At 41.7% G+C, this 20,041-nt stretch overlaps 1 protein-coding gene across 4 annotated transcripts in view; it reads right to left on the bottom strand.

The window, feature by feature from the left end:
- The window catches only part of pds5b (PDS5 cohesin associated factor B), a 132,930-nt gene that overhangs the window by 23,269 nt on the left and 89,620 nt on the right, over positions 1-20,041 (bottom strand). For all 4 annotated transcript variants that reach the window (XM_084319889.1, XM_084319891.1, XM_084319890.1 and 1 more), the window contains exons 12-25: positions 19,819-19,970; positions 18,163-18,276; positions 17,530-17,611; positions 15,050-15,098; positions 14,405-14,544; positions 13,589-13,704; positions 12,597-12,702; positions 10,323-10,483; positions 9,637-9,760; positions 6,760-6,918; positions 6,228-6,296; positions 4,054-4,190; positions 2,747-2,870; positions 756-960 (exon numbers count right to left, since the gene is read on the bottom strand). In XM_084319889.1, coding sequence (XP_084176015.1) covers positions 756-960; positions 2,747-2,870; positions 4,054-4,190; positions 6,228-6,296; positions 6,760-6,918; positions 9,637-9,760; positions 10,323-10,483; positions 12,597-12,702; positions 13,589-13,704; positions 14,405-14,544; positions 15,050-15,098; positions 17,530-17,611; positions 18,163-18,276; positions 19,819-19,970 — 1,738 coding nt within the window. The remainder of the gene's footprint in view (positions 1-755; positions 961-2,746; positions 2,871-4,053; positions 4,191-6,227; positions 6,297-6,759; positions 6,919-9,636; positions 9,761-10,322; positions 10,484-12,596; positions 12,703-13,588; positions 13,705-14,404; positions 14,545-15,049; positions 15,099-17,529; positions 17,612-18,162; positions 18,277-19,818; positions 19,971-20,041) is intronic.

Here is a 20,041-nt window from a genome sequence, read left to right as displayed (position 1 = left end):
GTCCACACACCAGTACATAAATCCACTGACACCAATGATGAAGGACCACAATGGAAACAAGCCTATGGCTTTATTGTGTTTTATGAAATCCTATTGGTAAATGGAGAAATGTACACCTGTTTCATATTGTGATCAAATGTATATGTGTGATTTTCCATTCTAAACCAATAAACTATTCAATCAATCAATTCCTCTTACCACTGAGGCCAACATGCTATTTGAGTTCCTGTGTCCTCCTTACCGCTGAGGCCAACATGCTGTTTGAGTTCCTGTGTCCTCCTTACCACTGAGGCCAACATGCTATTTGAGTTCCTGTGTCCTCCTTACCACTGAGGCCAACATGCAGTTTGAGTTCCTGTGTCCTCCTTACCACTGAGGCCAACATGCTATTTGAGTTCCTGTGTCTTCCTCTTACCACTGAGGCCAACATGCTGTTTGACTTCCTGTGTCCTCCTTACCACTGAGGCCAACATGCTATTTGAGTTCCTGTGTCTTCCTCTTACCACTGAGGCCAACATGCTGTTTGACTTCCTGTGTCCTCCTTACCACTGAGGCCAACATGCTATTTGAGTTCCTGTGTCCTCCTTACCACTGAGGCCAACATGCTGTTTGACTTCCTGTGTCCTCCTTACCACTGAGGCCAACATGCTGTTTGAGTTCTCCTCTTACCACTGAGGCCAACATGCTGTTTGACTTCCTGTGTCCTCCTTACCTCTGAGGCCAACATGCTATTTGAGTTCATGTGTCCTCCTTACCACTGAGGCCAACATGCTGTTTGAGATATTCCCGGCGTATGTTGACGTTCTTCACCAGGCACTGGCGAGCGTGGGCCCTCCTCTCCTTGACGGGGTCCCGGGCACACAGGGCAAACACGGCCAGGTACTCCAGGGGCAGTCGCAGGCGGCAGAGGCCCCGGTGGAGCTTCTGGGCATAACAGTGCCGCACCTGGTAGCACTCGTCCTGGGGAGGGGAGGGGAAGGGGAGCCACTCGTTAGCCAGACTGCAAAGTCGGAACTCATCATAAGTTGTTCCACCAGGGTCCCTAATTTAAAGTCTGTTATTATTATTATTGTAACTGAGGGGTACAATTCCCTGACTGTATTACTAGATATGATACTTACTACCACTACCTTTGTACTTAATATTCGGCCACCCAGTACACGGCATAAATATATTATCATAAACACTCTCACGTAGATGAAACGGATCCAACACAAATGTACGAAGTCGAAACAGGTCTTTATTTCTACACAGCGATGGTGTGTAGAACAAGCACTTAATCACTTAATTACATTTATGAATTGAAATAGTATGCACTTTTATGGCAAAGAGTATTCGTCGGTATATCAATAGAGAATCTCTGAAGGCGCAGGTGGTAAATATACGACCTGGAATAGTTAAGGAATAACAGCAATGATACTTTAATGATTATATACTAGATACACTAGAGGGGGTTAATCCGGTCGCTTGTAAGCCGACAGGAGTAGGAGGGGGGGGGGGGGGGTAGAATCCGGCTGCCTCGTCCGGCCAAGGGTATCCCAGGTGAACCCACTGTAGTGCCGTTCAATGCGCCGGCGATCCTTGGACCACAGATGAAAGCAGGTGGACTCTTTGTGGGCCGGCTCTCTCCGGTCCACGGGGGAGAGACGTGAAGCGACCTCGTCTTGCAGAGCGTCTCCTCACCTTGCGTCCTCTCCAGGGGGGGGGGGTTCCAACACACGGCAGTGTCGGGGGTCTTTATCCATGGAATAATCAAAGTATACAAAGCATAATCCGTGCCTGGGAAGGCGGGCTGTCGTCGGTAGAATAATCCGGTATACAGGTCCACTCGCTCGTCGGCTCTGGGGCTCCTCGGGTGCAGCTTCACATGGGGTCAACCACCCTGGGTAAGCAGCCAGTTCTCTGCCCGAAACGATGGGGTACTGACTACGGTAGTATTCTCACCGCACGAAGCACTATATATTAACAGACTATTATTAGCTTAATAGACTACGTCCAACTCGACGATATAGTGCCAAATATGACTATTCAAATATTAATATACACGATGTCTCAATACCGATGGTAGGCGAACTTGGCCTTACTCCCACACGTGGCGTCGCGGGGAGGCTTTACGTCTGTGACTCTATTGGAGGGTAAGAAACTGGACTGAAAAGAAAGTCCTACTTTAGTAGCGCAGTATATATACGCACTATGAACAAATAGTCCCATTAGTGGTGCGGTAGCCAGATTCCTACGCGGAACTAGGACTTGTTCGTACATGTGGAGCGGTACGTTTGAACTGGGTCTGAGGGGTATGGCAGCCTGGCACCAAGGTCTCGACCAATAGTAGAATGGAGACTATTATGGGATGTTCAGTAGGCTAGAATGGATATTCAATGCATATTGTACAAGGAATATACAAGGGATATCAGGGAATATTAGAGAATATACAAATACAATTAAATATATATATATAAATAAATATATATATTCGGTTTAATCTGGCCCTTCACAACAATTATTATTATTATTATTATTATTATTATTATTATTATTATTAGTAGTAGTAGTAGTAGTAGTAGTAGTAGTAGTAGTAGTAGTAGTAGTAGTAGTAGTATGATTGTTAATATCATCAAGTTTTTATTTCTGTTATGGTCATTGTTTATTTTATCTGCTGTGTTCTTTGTTTGCTTGTAATCGGTCACATCTTGTTGTCTGTAAAGCACTTGTAAAAAGGTTTATTGTTATTACAACTACTACTTACGTTGATGACGAGGGCACAGAGCTGGTACTGCTCCAGAGTGATGATCTCATGGTAGCACGGCTCCTGGGCTAGCTTCAGTAGAGCACAGGCTGCTGCCAACCTCAGCCTCGACATGTCTGGTTTACTGAGGGGGCAAGAGAGGAGGGAGGAAGAGGGGGAGAGGGAGGAGAGGAGGAAGAGAGGGAGAGGGAGTATGAGAGGAGGGAGGAACAGGGGGAGAGGGAGGAGAGGAGGAAGAGGGGGAGAGAGAGTATGAGAGGAGGGAGGAGAGGGAGTAAGAGAGGAGGGAGGAAGAGGGGGAGAGGGAGTATGAGAGGAGGGAGGAGAGGGAGTAAGAGAGGGAGGGAGGAACAGGGGGAGAGGGAGGAGAGGAGGAAGAGGGAGTATGAGAGGAGGGAGGAGAGGGAGTAAGAGAGGAGGGAGGAACAGGGGGAGAGGGAGGAGAGGAGGAAGAGGGGGAGAGGGAGTATGAGAGGAGGGAGGAGAGGGAGTAAGAAAGGAGGGAGGAAGGAGAGGAGGAAGAGGGAGTATGAGAGGAGGGAGTAAAAGAGGGAGGAGAGACAGTAAGAGAGGGAGAGGATGGGGAGGGAATAACAGTAAGAGGAGGGATGAGAGGGAGTAAGAGAGGAAGAGGGAGTAAGAGAGGAGGGAGAAGAGAGAATAAGCGTGTAAAAGGGGGATAGGGGGTACGAGAGGGGGAGGAAGGAGAGAGTAAGAGAGGGAGGAGTAAGAGTAAGAGGATGAGTAAGTGAGCGAGAGAGTTAGAGAGAGATGGAGTAAGAGAGGGAGCAAGAGATGGAGGGGGAGTAAGAAAAGGAGGGGAGGGAGTAAGAGGGAGGAGAGGGGGGTAAGAGAGGGGGAGGAAGGAGAGAGTAAGAGAGGGCGGAGAGTAAGAAAGAGGGAGGGAGGATAGGGAGTAAGAGAGAGAGAGAGAAAACTTACATAAACAAGGATTTCTGTTTATACAGTCTATGGTAAGAGTGAATGTGTGTTTGTGTTTATAGCCTTGAAAAGGTCTCAGAATATCTGACTGTATTTACAATGTGTCTCTTGCCAGTTCCTAATTTGTGGACATGTATGTGTGTGTGCGCTTGTGTGTGTACGTCTCCGTGCACGTGTTTGTGTTTATAGCCTTGAAGCAATTGGTATGAGCTCCAACCTGACTGCATTTACAATGTTTGCCCCTTGCCTGTTTGTATTTGTGTGGACATGAATAAATTGTGTGTGTGTGTGTGTGTGTGTGTGTGTGTGTGTGTGTGTGTGTGTGTGTGTGTGTGTGTGTGTGTGTGTGTGTGTGCGTGGTGTACCCCATCTTGCCCTGCTCAGTCAGGTCTCCATCACTGTGCAGGATGGCTGTCAACATCCTCAGAGTTGAGTTGCCAGATTTGCTCTGGTTATTCTTCACTCCCAGCAGCCACCTCACCATCAGCTTAATGCCCTGGATCTGAGAGGGGAAGGTCGCACCATTACTATTACATTACATTACTACTATAGTGTGTTCATTGACGTGTGATGTATTTCCTACCAGCATGGCACTATGCCTCTAACAGCTCATTGGCCACAGTTAATGATGATCGCATGTCGTTTGCTTACCAACGTACACCATCGGCGTCGGCGATGATGTGTAACCGAATACCATGAATAGGAGATGGCAGTGAAACGCTTGGAGTGCCCAATTATCCACTGACTGCCATGTTAGATAATAGATTGGTTGCTACGTGTGCTGAGACACTTGACAGTTATGACCTTATCTTAATAAGAAGTCTGTGAGCTATATGAACCCATCCCGGGGGTCCACAGGTCTGAACCTACCCTGTACTATTCATTAGAAACAGCACTAGATAGAAGGAGAAGGTCAGGGCATAAGAGAGATGAGAAACCAAGGCAGTGTGAAGAAGAACTAACAGTGTGAAGAAGAACTACGGCAGTGTGAAGAAGAACTAACAGTGTGAAGAAGAACTAACAGTGTGAAGAAGAACTAACAGTGTGAAGAAGAACTAACAGTGTGAAGAAGAACTAACAGTGTGAAGAAGAACTAACAGTGTGAAGAAGAACTAAGGCAGTGTGAAGAAGAACTAACAGTGTGAAGAAGAACTAACAGTGTGAAGAAGAACTAACAGTGTGAAGAAGAACTAACAGTGTGAAGAAGAACTAAGGCAGTGTGAAGAAGAACTAACAGTGTGAAGAAGAACTAAGGCAGTGTGAAGAAGAACTAACAGTGTGAAGAAGAACTAAGGCAGTGTGAAGAAGAACTAACAGTGTGAAGAAGAACTAACAGTGTGAAGAAGAACTAACAGTGTGAAGAAGAACTAACAGTGTGAAGAAGAACTAACAGTGTGAAGAAGAACTAAGGCAGTGTGAAGAACTAACAGTGTGAAGAACTAACAGTGTGAAGAACTAACAGTGTGAAGAACTAACAGTGTGAAGAACTAACAGTGTGAAGAATAACTAACAGTGTGAAGAACTAAGGCAGTGTGAAGAAGAACTAACAGTGTGAAGAAGAACTAAGGCAGTGTGAAGAACTAACAGTGTGAAGAACTAACAGTGTGAAGAACTAACAGTGTGAAGAACTAACAGTGTGAAGAAGAACTAACAGTGTGAAGAAGAACTAAGGCAGTGTGAAGAAGAACTAAGGCAGTGTGAAGAAGAACTAAGGCAGTGTGGAGAAGAACTAAGGCAGTGTGAAGAAGAACTAAGGCAGTTTGAAGAAGAACTAAGGCAGTGTGAAGAAGAACTAACAGTGTGAAGAAGAACTAAGGCAGTGTGAAGAAGAACTAAGGCAGTGTGAAGAAGAACTAAGGCAGTGTGAAGAAGAACTAAGGCAGTGTGAAGAAGAACTAACAGTGTGAAGAACTAACAGTGTGAAGAAGAACTAACAGTGTGAAGAAGAACTAACAGTGTGAAGAAGAACTAACAGTGTGAAGAAGAACTAAGGCAGTGTGAAGAAGAACTAAGGCAGTGTGAAGAAGAACTAAGGCAGTGTGAAGAAGAACTAAGGCAGTGTGGAGAAGAACTAAGGCAGTGTGAAGAACTAAGGCAGTGTGAAGAAGAACTAAGGCAGTGTGAAGAAGAACTAAGGCAGTGTGAAGAAGAACTAAGGCAGTGTGGAGAAGAACTAAGGCAGTGTGAAGAAGAACTAAGGCAGTGTGGAGAAGAACTAAGGCAGTGTGGAGAAGAACTAAGGCAGTGTGGAGAAGAACTAAGGCAGTGTGGAGAAGAACTAAGGCAGTGTGAAGAAGAACTAAGGCAGTGTGAAGAACTAACAGTGTGAAGAAGAACTAAGGCAGTGTGAAGAACTAAGGCAGTGTGGAGAAGAACTAAGGCAGTGTGAAGAAGAACTAAGGCAGTGTGAAGAACTAACAGTGTGAAGAAGAACTAAGGCAGTGTGAAGAACTAAGGCAGTGTGAAGAAGAACTAAGGCAGTGTGAAGAAAAATGAAGGTAGTGTGAAGAAACTAAAGTAGTGTGAAGAAGCAACAGACCTTGGCCAAAGTCTCCGGGGACACCTCGTCATCTTGCACCCAGAGCTTGGTCGTCTTCTTGCCTGGGATCTTTGTAAAGACAGAAATCCTGGTGTAAAACATATTGTACGTTTTCGCCAGACAAGAAAAGGACTGACTACAACTAAATAAAAAAAATATGTGATGTGTTTTCCATGACTATTCCACGATAAACTGATTTCCATGTCTATTCCATGATAAACAGAGCCATTTCCATGGCCTATATTTGTCAAAGTCTATCTTCAATTTACCTATCTCAAGCTCTGCCCTCTTTTCCTTGATCCTCCAATCACAACTGTCAATTGATGGCTTTAATTTGGCCGGCTACAACAATCACTCAAGTAATCAATGTTATTATTTGGGTTATTGGCAGCCAGGCATGACATTTATCATTTGATGAGATGAAATCAAGGTTACAAACAATTTCCATGACATTTCCTGACTTTTCCAGGTTTTAATGAACACATGTCTGGGCTCTGGAATAAGAACACTGTTCCACTGACAACATGTTTACCCTGTCGTTCATGAGCAGGTCCTTGACGATAAAGTTGGCCACTAGAGACTTGAGCGGAGCAGCAAACTGTTCTGGGGCCAGTAGAGCCAGGTGGCCCAGGGTGGTCAGAGGCGTGATCAGCTGCTCCAGGTTACTGGTGTCCAGGCCTTTGTGCAGGGGCTGGAGGAGAGATACAGTCGGGTTAGAAACCAAGCCCAATAAACCCAAAAATTCATATTTCATATGGATTGTCAGAGATTTGCTTGGGGAAGAAATAACTGATCTAAAATATATTTAATGGATAGTGATGGACTCAGATGGAAAATATATAAGCTTAATGTTATTGTGAGTCACATGTCTACACATATAAGCCCTCTGGTTAGCATGTACATTGGAAGGCCTGGACAACAGAGTGGAGTGGTAACTAACTTGTTAGCAGGCTTGTGGACAAGGTGGACAGCTCAGTAACGTTTGAAAACATTGCAAATACCTAAAATATCTGACGTATATTCTCTCTGAATATACAAATAGGAATTATTGGGACACTTATTAAGAGTGACAATTTATCAATCACATTCAGCATCTGGAAACTTTGCTGCCAGGGGCAAATATGAAGACGAAGTCAAATCAGAACGCTGACAACTACACATATATTGCATATTGTTTCGGGGTCCATTCCGTGGGTTTATAGACGTGTGCTCACGTCTCGTCCTCAATGCCTCAGTGACACATCAGAGGAAAACAGGGAAGAAATGCGAAGAGAGGAGGCGGAAGAAACAAATGTGTCAGAAGAAATGGAACGTCACATGACATTATGAAGCCACGTTTGTGGGAGGAGCTCTAGAAGTCTAACAGCTAGGGCTGCAACTAACGATTATTTTGTTATCTATTAATACACCAGAACAATCAACAACTATTGATTCTATTTGCAATTGATTATTTCAAAATGTTTTACTAGTATCCTCAGGTCACATGGGTAGTGACTAGGGATGTCCGATATTATCGGCCTACCGATATTATCGGCCGATATCGGCATTAAAATGTGATATCGGAAAATATCGGTATCGGTTTTCAATTTTTCTTTTTTTTTTACATTTCTATAACCTTTATTTACCCAGGCAAGCAAGTAAGAACAAATTCTGATTTTATTTATTGTCAAAAGTATGCATAATGTTGTGTTAATTCCACAACAAGAGATATGTAATGTTAATAACCTGAAATTATTCCATTTTTGGAGGGGGGGAAACCCTGCATATATCGGTATCGGTTGATATCGGTATCGGAAATTAAGAGTTGGACAATATCGGTATATTGGTATCGGTAAAAAAGCCAATATCGAGCATCCCTAGTAGTGACCCATGTTTGACACCACCTACTGATTACCCAGAGTAGGAGATGAGCCATGAAGTTTATTTATGTCTATAAATGCTGTGTAGTGTGGATGCCTACTGTACATGAGTAGGGTGAGTAACCTAGATGCCATTACTGCTTTTTATTTATTGACTCATTATAGCTACTTTATTATCTTGAAATAATATAACACCCGCCCGTTACTATGAAATTGTTTATCATTACATACAATGTATCCATGCCTGTAGGTAAATGCTGAAAAACAGGGAACAAAATTTACTTTTTAGCTTTAGATTTAAAAAACGACCAGTCAGAGATTTTTGACCGGCCAAAAATTTATTCCATGAATTATTATAATGTATTGTGTGTATTTGGACGCCACTTATTCCTATCTCTTAGAGCGTTGGCGTGGTAGGAACAAAATATGCTCAAGTCTGTGGCGTCCAAAGAGTTAAGAGAAGTCATTTATATTTTGAACGTGACTCATTGTGCACTAGTTAGATACACGTTGAGCATGTTATGACTTTGAACGTCTGCCATTTTCACCGCACAAGTAACAATACGATGCGTTGATCATGAATATGCAAATCGACGAAATGTCATGGTCGACAGGGTTCCCAGACATTGCAAAATGAAATTCAAGGACTTAAGTATTTTTCCAAGCACTATTTTTTCTTTTAAAAGGGCATTTAAAAGGACACAATTCAATTTTAAATGCTGTTTTTATAGAACAAATAATCTGATCCAATATTTATGGCTTAAAACCAATTTCTGACAATTAGTTACACTTTAAATAAAAATATTGTATTTCTTGATTCAGAACAATTTTATCATGGATGAACAAAACCGTCAATGCAAATGGTTGATTTGAATTTCAAGAACTTTTTAAGCAGCTTGTTAAAAAATGGGCTGTTTTCAAGGAATTCCAGGCCTTGACTTTTTTTGGTAAAAAATCAAGCACTTTAAGGACCTTGTGTGAACCCTGTACAAGTAACAATACTGATCATGAATATGCAAATCGACGACATTTCATGGTCGATGACGTTGACGTTGTCGACGAATCGTTGCAGCCCTACTAACAGCTTATATGCCAAGAGATCTTGGAAAAACATTTCCGCATGAGGACACACACATGTATCCTCCGCTGGAGCAGAGAAGCCAGGAAACCTCAGGATTCCTCTGTGCGTTTCCTATGGCTTTGGAACAGAGATGACAATTCTCCCGTTTCTGGGTCACAGAGAAATCAAGGACGGAGGAAAGACATTTTTTTTTTCATTTTTTCTTTGGAATGCAAAGGTTTCTGGGTTTCCAAAATTCCTTCAGTGATTTATTGAATATTATGATCTATACACAAAAGTAAATGAAACCATAAGAGCACACCCCAAAAGGTGCAAGACATCGGTTCATAGTAACAGAGTCAAGGGGTTCCTTTTCTATGTTTACAACCTGATGAAGGAAAAGGTCAAAACATGTTTATCTCGTCCAATAAATACTTTTAACTTCAAAGTGCGGCCTGTACACAAATCAAACCCTGTGGACATGACTCACCTCAAAGATCTGGGCAAAGTGTGTGTCTTTGTTGGTAAACATGGCATGTATGCATTGGATAGCATACTTGGCCTGGCGAGGGGGGCCTCTCTTAGCCTTGGCTTGCAGTACTGGCAGCAAAACACTAGGGGGAGCAGGCGGGAGAACATCATTACAAACCACTACACAGATAAGACATCTTTAAACATCATTACCTATACAGGGTTCTCCACACAGGTCCTGTTAACAAGGCACTGCAGCACCTTGTGAAGGAGCAGCACTGCCACCACACTAACATTAAGACATCTTTAAACATCATTACCTATACAGGGTTCTCCACACAGGTCCTGTTAACAAGGCACTGCAGCACCTTGTGAAGGAGCAGCACTGCCACCACACTAACACTCCCAGTCAAGTCACAGTTCATCTCTTCCATAGGAATATATCATTTGTTGTTATGAACAATTATCCAAAATCATATCACAATAATACTGAGGAGGATACAGTACAGTGCTGCTTCTTCAAAAGAAGAATAATAATAGCGAAGCTCTGTGGGTAAATGCAATTAATTTAACCATTTCAGGTGTATGGTCTCACGTACTATGTGATTATAATTCTGATAATGTAACTGTGGTGTGGGGATGGCTGGTTTAAGATTTAAACGTTTTTATTTTTTTTGAATAAATCATCGAGGAAATAAGACATACGATTTGATGTGAGGGAAGCTCTGCTCCATCTTGCTTCCCGTGTTCTTGAAGATCTGGAGCGCTGCCTCTGCCACCTTCTCGTCCTCCATCTTCAGACAGCCCAGCAGGGACTCGAACGTCTCCGCAGAGTGGAACGACACCGGGTGGGTGAACGACAACACCTGAGACAGAGAGAGAGAGAGAGAGAGAGAGAGAGAGAGAGAGAGAGAGAGAGAGAGAGAGAGAGAGAGAGAGAGAGAGAGAGGATAAAGGGGTGAAATCATTGGACGTGTACTTTGAGCTCTGACCTCTCAGATTAAATGCTCATGTGTAAGGTACTGTGTATGTGTATCTATCTAGGAGGGATATGCAAACATACTCATTTAAATGGCCTTGTGTAAAGTGACAAGTAGTATTCATATACAGAGTGGGAAAGTAACACCAGACACATTTGGCAGGTTGCCAACCATCATTTTCAGGTTCTCTCTATTCTAAGGATGAAATTGGTTTGTAAAATGAAGAATTCTGAATGTAGCCTTTAACTGTTCATCTGTAAGCCGTATTTCGCCTAAAGGTACATGCCTAAGTAAATGGAAGATTGCTCCACTTATGCAAGGTCAATTAGCATGTTCTTGGTATCTAGGAACATCTAGGGACCTGGGGGTATGTATTTCCAGTGTCAGAAATATTGTGTCTGTTACTAGGCTTGAGTAAATTGTAATGAAGAAAAGGAGAATATGAATTATGATTTATGATTTTTGCATCTTTGATAAAAAATGTATACGGGTAGGAGAAAATGCTCACTGAGCTCATTCACCACCTTATTGAGATCATGTGTACAAAAAATCTAAGCAAATGAACTGCGGGAAGATGATTAAACAGAAGGATTTGTAGATACAGTAATTAATGATAATCGATTTTAATTATAAATTCATATTTGACCTTGAACTTGACCTTGACCTTATTATGGCCAAATCATACATCTATGGATAGGGGAAATGCTCCTCTTTCCAATGGCAGGGTTGAATCTGGATTTAGTCATTTCCTTGCGGTTTTTACGATATAGATATAAGTGTATAGTTTGATTGATTGATTGAAAAGTTTATTAACAGATTGCAGAATACACTCCAAATACAACTCCAAAACGTTCATATAAACATGTTGTGACCTGTGTATTCACCACATGGAGAAATAAAAAATAATTGAATTAGACAATTACGTTTTATAAGCAAATATACTCGGAACTATTTTTTTGACCAACCACTACTCTGAGCGCAGCCAGTGATTTCAACGTGACGCCGTGCGTGTTTACATTCTCATTCATTCAAAAGATCCAAACCGATTGAAGTTTATGGATACCATGACTTGAAATCCTCTTACCTTGACGATTAAAAGCCTCCCCAATTTAGAAAACAGTAATCCAATGGCTGGTATTGTTATATACCGGACGCTCTGAGCTAACCGGAGCTAACACAGACCAGGATCGCAAAGCATATATAATGACTTCCTTTCTGGGGTTGTCAAAATAAAAGTGCAACGTTTATAGCAGTGGAAAACGTTTATTTTGTACATTATCTAACGTTAACACAAACCTAAACTAACTTTAGGTTAGTTGTAACGTTAGTTTAGGTTCGTGTTGGAGTTGTATTTGCAGTGTACTCTGCAATCTGTTAATAAACTTTTCAATCAATCAATCAAACTATACACTGTAAGGCACTGTAAGGCTCCGGATCTGCCTCACTTCCAGTGATGAAGCTAAGCTATGCTAACGGAGCGTCTGTTCCCAAAGCTAAATGCACGCACAGAGACAAAAAAGGTATGTATCTTCTTGTCTAACTCCAGGGAAGATGTTAAATAAGCTAATTTCCCAAAATGTTGGAGTTCCCCTTTAAGGCTTAACAGGTTAAATTAAAGGGGATACTTTTAAAGAATTCTAAATAATTTTTTTTTTCATTGTCACATTATGGGAAACGACTATATTTTTCATATGCCATAACAGACATGCATGCTAGGCATTTACTCCTGCCATTGATCCTGAGCAAGGCATCAGAACTGGAGTTGGTCTTGGAGTTGGTGCTGCACTGTGGCTGACCACTCCTGCTAAAATAGTTAGGATGCCTTTAAATCCAGAGGAGACATTCCTGGTATATGTGAACGTACTTGGCACGGTTAGAAATATCAAATACCTCTCTGTAGTCCAACACTTTGAAACTGTGAGAGTTTGCATGAAGATCTGTGAGCTTGAGGATAATGTGATTCCATCATTTCTGTGTGTGTGTGTGTGTGGTGTGTTACCTTGAGCAGCTCCAGCCCTGCTCTGATTGCCGTTTCCGTGGAAACACCTTCCTCCTCGTCATCAGCATCAAAGTCTATCGACTTGTTCACTTGCTTTATCAGGGCACTGGGAAACAGAAATGTTTGTACAAGTTTAACTATAACAAATATTATTATTATTATGATGACAAATACACATTGTTATTATAACAGATATATATATATATTTGTATTATTACAACAAATACATATTTGTATTATTATTATTAATATTATTATAACAAATGGATACATTTAGTTAAAGTTAGTGGAATAAATTAAAGGGGAACTATTTTACTATTTCTTTCACTATTTGGGCACTTTTACACAATTCCTGTGAGTCTATGGAACACCTCTGTAATATATATATTTTTTTTATTCATTGTTTTGTATTTCTAATCAAGTCCTCAAAAACAGCATTTTTCTACCTCAAGATCTCGAGCCGTTTTGAGCTAATGTGGAGAGAGAGGCTGTGTGGCTCCTGGTCAGGAGCCTGAGGAGCCACATTAACATGCAGCAGTGACTTTATGACATCACATATAGGCACATTTTCAAACGACTCAGTTCAGTGAGGGTGAATATTGTGAGAGGAGAATTGGAAGAATGCGCCAATATGAGAATTTTGAGACATAGATCATATTAATATAAGTTCACATAGCTAGGAAACAATGCTAAACACTCAAAAAGGCCATTTATAAGATAGTTCCCCTTTAAAGCCTGGTTTCTTAAACTATGGGTCGGGACACAAAATTGTGTGTGTGTGTGTGTGTGTGTGTGTGTGTGTGTGTGTGTGTGTGTGTGTGTGTGTGTGTGTGTGTGTGTGTGTGTGTGTGTGTGTGTGTGTGTGTGTGTGTGTGTGTGTGTGTGTGTGTGTGTGTGTGTGTGTGTGTGTGTGTGTGTGTGTGTGTGTGTGTGTGTGTGTGCGTGCGTGCGTGCGTGTGTGTGTGCGTGTGCGTGCGTGAGTGCGTGTGTACCTGATGGACTCGGTATCGATGTGTACAGGGGCGATTCTCTCCAGCAAAAACTTCATCATTTCCAGGAATGGGTTACTGGGCTGCTTGGGGCTCCCCAGCTTCTTAGTGATGTCTCGCTGAGGGGAACGAGACGACACACGGACATCAGTACAAACACAACAACGTCACGCTGATCCAGGGAAATGTCATCTTTCATTTGGCATGAATTCACAAATAGCCCATCCAGACCGTTATACACGTACAAAATAACATAACACTAAAATAAAATAACAAACAAAATACACACAAGATCATATAACATTTCCAATTGTATAGCCTTATACAGATTGAAATAAAACCCTATTTTGTTGTATTTTACTAACAAGTATACCATAATTAAAGACAATTCAATTAAAACGTATATTTTCAAAATAAGTAATGAATAATGACCAGGGTTAGTACATTTCTTTCCTTGACATAGTAGATCTACCTTGCATTAACCTCCTGGACCCTTTGAATAAAACAACAAGGTTTATTGGATTTCCAATTAAGGAGAATAAGTCAACAGGCGGGAAGTCTTACAAATGCAATAACATTTTCCTTGTGGCCAGAAAGATTCTCCTTGTGTTCTACTACTCCACAGATGGCCGTTAAAAGGATTTAACCTCTTGCTACACAGAAATGAGAATGATTGAAAAATATGTGTCAGAAAATGTACTGTTTTGTTAAAAGATGTTCAAAACAGACTTATATGGTTGTTTGTATGAAGGGTTCAGTTGATAGACAGTGAAAGCTCCCATACAAACACATTTACACAAACTCATTTACACAACTCACCACACAGACTTCCGCCTGCTTGCAGGAGCAGGAGGGGCTGACCAGGGTCTCCAGTTGGTCTCTAATGCGCTCATCATCATCCAGGACCTGACCTAACTTCTTCACAAAGTCCTGGGCTTTCCCAGGGTCTGGCAGGTTCCCTACAAACACACAGGACCACAGCTAATGTAGATGACATCTGTTGTTTTACTCTAAAGAGTCAGCGGATAAGACCTGCTTCAGTATTGTATTTGTTTTGTAGAAAGCAGTCACGATAAGACACAAAGAAAGAGGAGACAACTGACCTTTTGCAACATTTCTGCAAGTCTGCGCAATTTACTATTGCTAAGTTCAAAAACGGTTCTAGATGAATTCTGATACTATCTGCTAATGGCAACTTCCACAAGAAACGGAAATAACAGCCCTCCAGACATCCTGTCCAAAGTGGTGTCAAAGCACTGATGTGTTTGAAGAAGTAGAAGTATCAGTAGTAGTGCCTGATGGTTGTTCTGTAGTGTACCTACATGCAGTGACAGTGGATAGGCACAGACAGTCAGGGCAATAGTCTACTCGTCTACTCGACCACCACAGCACCAACTATATCCAATTCTTGTCAACCAAATACATTGTCTGTCTATAGGTGTTTGGAGGTGCAAGGTCACTTACTTGTGATCACCATGACCTTGGAAAATAAAGCCTTGCTAGATGCTTCCGACTGGAAAACAACAACAACATACAAAATAAACAAAATGAAGTTAGGAAAAAACAAATGTCTTATTTATCTTAATTTGTGTAAATGTAACATGGGAAAACTGTGATTTTGAAAACGTCACAGGATACATTACAATTTTAAGTTAAGTGCTATATAAATAGAGTAACATCTTAATAAAAACTCAGTTTTAATATAAGTGCTATATACTGTATATATAAAATAATGTAATAATGAATACATTTTAAAGATAAGTGCTATATAAATAATGTGTCATAATAAAAAGTGTTATAAATAATAATAATATTAACACTTTAATCGCCGGAAACGCCGAAACTCGTCATTGCCCGCCATGCTCATTCTGCCGAAGACGCCGTAACACGTCTTTGATATCAATATTTAAAAAATCTGTGATCGAAATCATATTTCTCCTCCGGGGAGCTGAGATATACTGCTGAGCTCCACTCAACTCTCTAACGGTTCAAGAGCGCCATCTGGTGGCCGATCGGCAGATCGCCCAACAGGAAGTGATGCGCCAAACAGGAAGTGCTCACCCATATTTCGTCCGGGCACTCGCGATCGTTAGCAGGACTCCATCTCGACACACTGGATAATCAATCGCTCGCCCTAACTCAATAAACAACGTTATTTGGACGTATATAGTATTATACAACCTGGAAATGGTTCATCTAGATCAGTGGTCACCAACCCGTCGATCTTGATCGACTGGTCAATCTTTGAGACTGTCCCTGTAGATCTTTCCATGACATTTTTTTTTTATCTTACCCCGAGAGTCCACATTTCAGTTCTACTTTTGTTTTGATGTGAAAAGTGATGCTGCACTTAGCACTGACTGAGAAAGTACACATACAGTTCTACTTTTGTTTTGATGTGAAAATGATGCTGCACTTAGCACTGACTGCACTTAGCACTGACTGAGAAAGTACACATTACAGTTCTACTTTTGTTTTGATGTGAAAAGTGATGCTGCACTTAGCACTGACTGAGAAAGTACACATTACAGTTCTACTTTATAAAATGCTAATTGTAAATATGTTTGTCAATGTTAATAATATGAGAAAGTCCACATTACAGTTCTACTTTTGTTCTGATGTGAAAAGTGATGCTGCACTTGGCACTGACTGCACTTAGCACTGACTGAGAAAGTACACATTACAGTTCTACTTTATAAAATGCTAATTGTAAATATGTTTGTCAATGTTAATAATATGAGAAAGTCCACATTACAGTTCTACTTTTGTTCTGATGTTAAACGTGATGCTGCACTTAGCACTGACTGAGAAAGTACACATACAGTTCTACTTTTGTTTTGATGTGAAAATGATGCTGCACTTAGCACTTAGCACTGACTGCACTTAGCACTGACTGAGAAAGTACACATTACAGTTCTACTTTTGTTTTGATGTGAAAAGTGATGCTGCACTTAGCACTGACTGAGAAAGTACACATTACAGTTCTACTTTATAAAATGCTAATTGTAAATATGTTTGTCAATGTTAATAATATGAGAAAGTCCACATTACAGTTCTACTTTTGTTTTGATGTGAAAAGTGATGCTGCATAAGATGACTGCACTTAGCACTGACTGAGAAAGTACATAATAGTTCTACTTTGACGTTTTAATGTTGGACCAAAGCATTGCATGTAATTAGAATACACGCAAATAAAAGTCATTTCGTTTAAAGTACAATCTTGGCTATATTTTTCTCTCAACGCTTCAATATGTAGATCTTGCCTTCACCAAAAAAAAAAAAGTGATCTTGGGCTTAAAAAGGTTGGTGACCACTGATCTAGATCAACATCCCATAATAGAAAACTGTCTACTCCAAGCTGATGGCCCAACGGCCCGAGGAGACTGGGGTAAGTTTCAGCGTTTATTATTACCGTGTTCGATATAAACTGCTCTGATGATCATATCACCCACACTAGATGAATCATCTAACGTTGCCCACGGAATTATAAATGACCCCCCGCCCATCCGGTCAACATCAGATGATAAGTAGTAACTTCTAGAACCACCTCCAGTTGACATTTTTTATCTGGCACCAATCGCTATCAAACTGTATTTCATCATCAATATAATGCATTTGGGGCTATAAATCAAGTTCTGGAGAAAGCTGCAGAAAACGATAAAAACATAACTTATACTTTAGACCGTATTTTAGTATGAATATGTGAATGAAAAAGTATAACGTTGCTACACCCTGAACAATAGATATAGGACATTGAATGAGCCATAAAAATGTCAATTTAGCAATACAATTTAAAAAGTTATAGCCCTGCAAAGAAGGGAAACTTCTCCATAGACAAATAGAGCTGGCTAGGGATGGTAAATTATGAATTTAACCATGGCGATCAAAGTGTTAATAAAGTAAAAAAAAAAAAAATGCAAATAAAGTAAGTGTTTAAAAGTGACCTTAGGCTGTTTGACCAGGTCCAGCAGGTCTTTCACGTGATGTCTGAGGATGTTCTGACACTTCCACATCTCATTCAGGGCCCTGCCAGGGAGGGAGGGAGAGGAGATACATTAATGAATAAGAGAGAAAGAGAGAGAAAGAGAGAGAAAGAGAAAGAGAAAGAGAAAGAGAAAGAGAAGAGAGAGAGAGAGAGAGAGAGAGAGAGAGAGAGAGAGAGAGAGAGAGAGAGAGAGAGAGAGAGACACACACAGTGTATGTGGTGGTGGGGGCAGCTAAGTAGGGATGGAAAGACAAGATGGCATTAGTTCCCATTAGTTCCAAATGGTTCAAAGATGGTGGGTTGAATTTCAAGTGTGAATTTCATTAGCCTGTTCCCCAGAACGCTACATTTCTCCTCCAAGCTCCACAGTTTAACTCCTCCTAGCCCCACAGTTTAACTCCTCCAAGCCCCACAGTTTAACTCCTCCAAGCCCCACAGTTTAACTCCTCCAAGCCCCACAGTTTAACTCCTCCAAGCCCCACAGTTTAACTCCTCCAAGCCCCACAGTTTAACTCCTCCAAGCCCCACAGTTTAACTCCTCCAAGCCCCACAGTTTAACTCCTCCTGCACCGCCGTGACCAGTCAGACGTACTTGAGAGCGTTGGTGTCCAGGGTGGCGTACAGATAGTACAGACACTTCATCCGCTCCGTCGTCTCCAGGTTGTGAGGAACGATGTACTGGGCGAAGATACGCTCAACCAGCAACCTGACGTCCCAGAGATGGAGCGCAGAGAGGGAGAGAACAACAACATTACAATAAAGACCCCAAGAGGGAGAGAACAACAACATTACAATAAAGACCCCAAGAGGGAGAGAACAACAACATTACAATAAAGACCCCAAGAGGGAGAGAACAACAACATTACAATAAAGACCCCAAGAGGGAGAGAACAACATTACAATAAAGACCCCAAGAGGGAGAGAACAACAACATTACAATAAAGACCCCAAGAGGGAGAGAACAACATTACAATAAAGACCCCAAGAGGGAGAGAACAACATTACAATAAAGACCCCAAGAGGGAGAGAACAACAACATTACAATAAAGACCCCAAGAGGGAGAGAACAACATTACAATAAAGACCCCAAGAGGGAGAGAACAACAACATTACAATAAAGACCCCAAGAGGGAGAGAACAACATTACAATAAAGACCCCAAGAGGGAGAGAACAACATTACAATAAAGACCCCAAGAGGGAGAGAACAACAACATTACAATAAAGACCCCAAGAGGGAGAGAACAACAACATTACAATAAAGACCCCATTTCTTTCCTGTTCATTCTTTTTGTTTCCGTTAAGGATCCAAGAGCCCTGAGAGCCCATCCTCTCTCACTATGAGTCATTAGACTAATTTAATAAGATTACCACAGTCTGCTTGCTTTCTCCCCCTCTCCCCCTCTCTCTCTCTCTCTCTCTCTCTCACACACACACACACAAACACACGCGCGAGCGTGCACGCATTTTTTGATGCTTTGATCGTCACACGTTGTGGAGTAACGTTACACACATATATTGTGATAGAAGTTACCGGTAAGTCATGGTCGGATCACAGCAGGATTGATACCATAATAGGCCTTACCTTCACTAGGATATACCCCGAAAAGAATATTCCAATTATCTGATCGCAATTCGCGAGTCCCAGTATAGGTGTCGATCGTGTTGCCAACATAATCCGCCACACATCATGCACCGGGAGCATTTCACGCTTCTCAATCCGATCGGGACAACCGATCCCCTTGCCCGACCAATAAAAATCCGACCGGAGACTTTTGATCGACGCACAGGCCAAGATATAATGTTTCAAAGGGTGCTCGATACAGCCACCTGGGTGGATGCGGCCGGTATTGCACTTTGGCATTCTCAGGATGATTCCCCATGTTAACCCAGATGTCCGTATGCCTGTAATGAATGGAAATATTGAATAAAATAAATAACGATGAAAACCCGACTATACTCGGGTCTGGCGCTGAACGGTTGGCGAGTTAACCCGACTATCATCAGGTCCGGCGCTGATTGAGTTAATTGACAGATCACACACACACTTGTATTACAGTACTGACTACATTAATTCCATAGCCCCTTATCGTAACGTGAACCTAACCAAATTCAAACCCTGAACCTAACCGATCAGCCAAAAATGCCCTCACTTTAAACAGACTTTGCTCATATTTCTATTCTTGTGGGGTCATTTAGTCCTCACAAGGATAGCAGTACAAGAGCACACACACACACACACACACAGACCTGTCGTCAATGCTGTTCTGATAGTAGATGTGGAGCAGCTTGTCTTTGATCCAGGAGATCTGTTTGGAGGCTGTCTTCCCACCCTCTCCCTGCAGCGAGTACTTCCTGTAGATAGAAGCCAAGCCCATCATGGCCTCTTTCCGCACGCGCCACTGATGGACAGAGAGCAAAATAACAAGCGAGGGAGAGTTTGGCGTTAGTTCAAGTGGTTTTTTAATTCTCT

The sequence above is a fragment of the Notolepis coatsorum genome (assembly GCF_963971535.1).
Source record: "Notolepis coatsorum genome assembly, chromosome: 8".
Taxonomy (NCBI): Eukaryota; Metazoa; Chordata; class Actinopteri; order Aulopiformes; family Paralepididae; genus Notolepis; species Notolepis coatsorum.
Note: the sequence above shows the minus strand (reverse complement) of the source record. Positions and strands in the feature narration are given on the sequence as shown.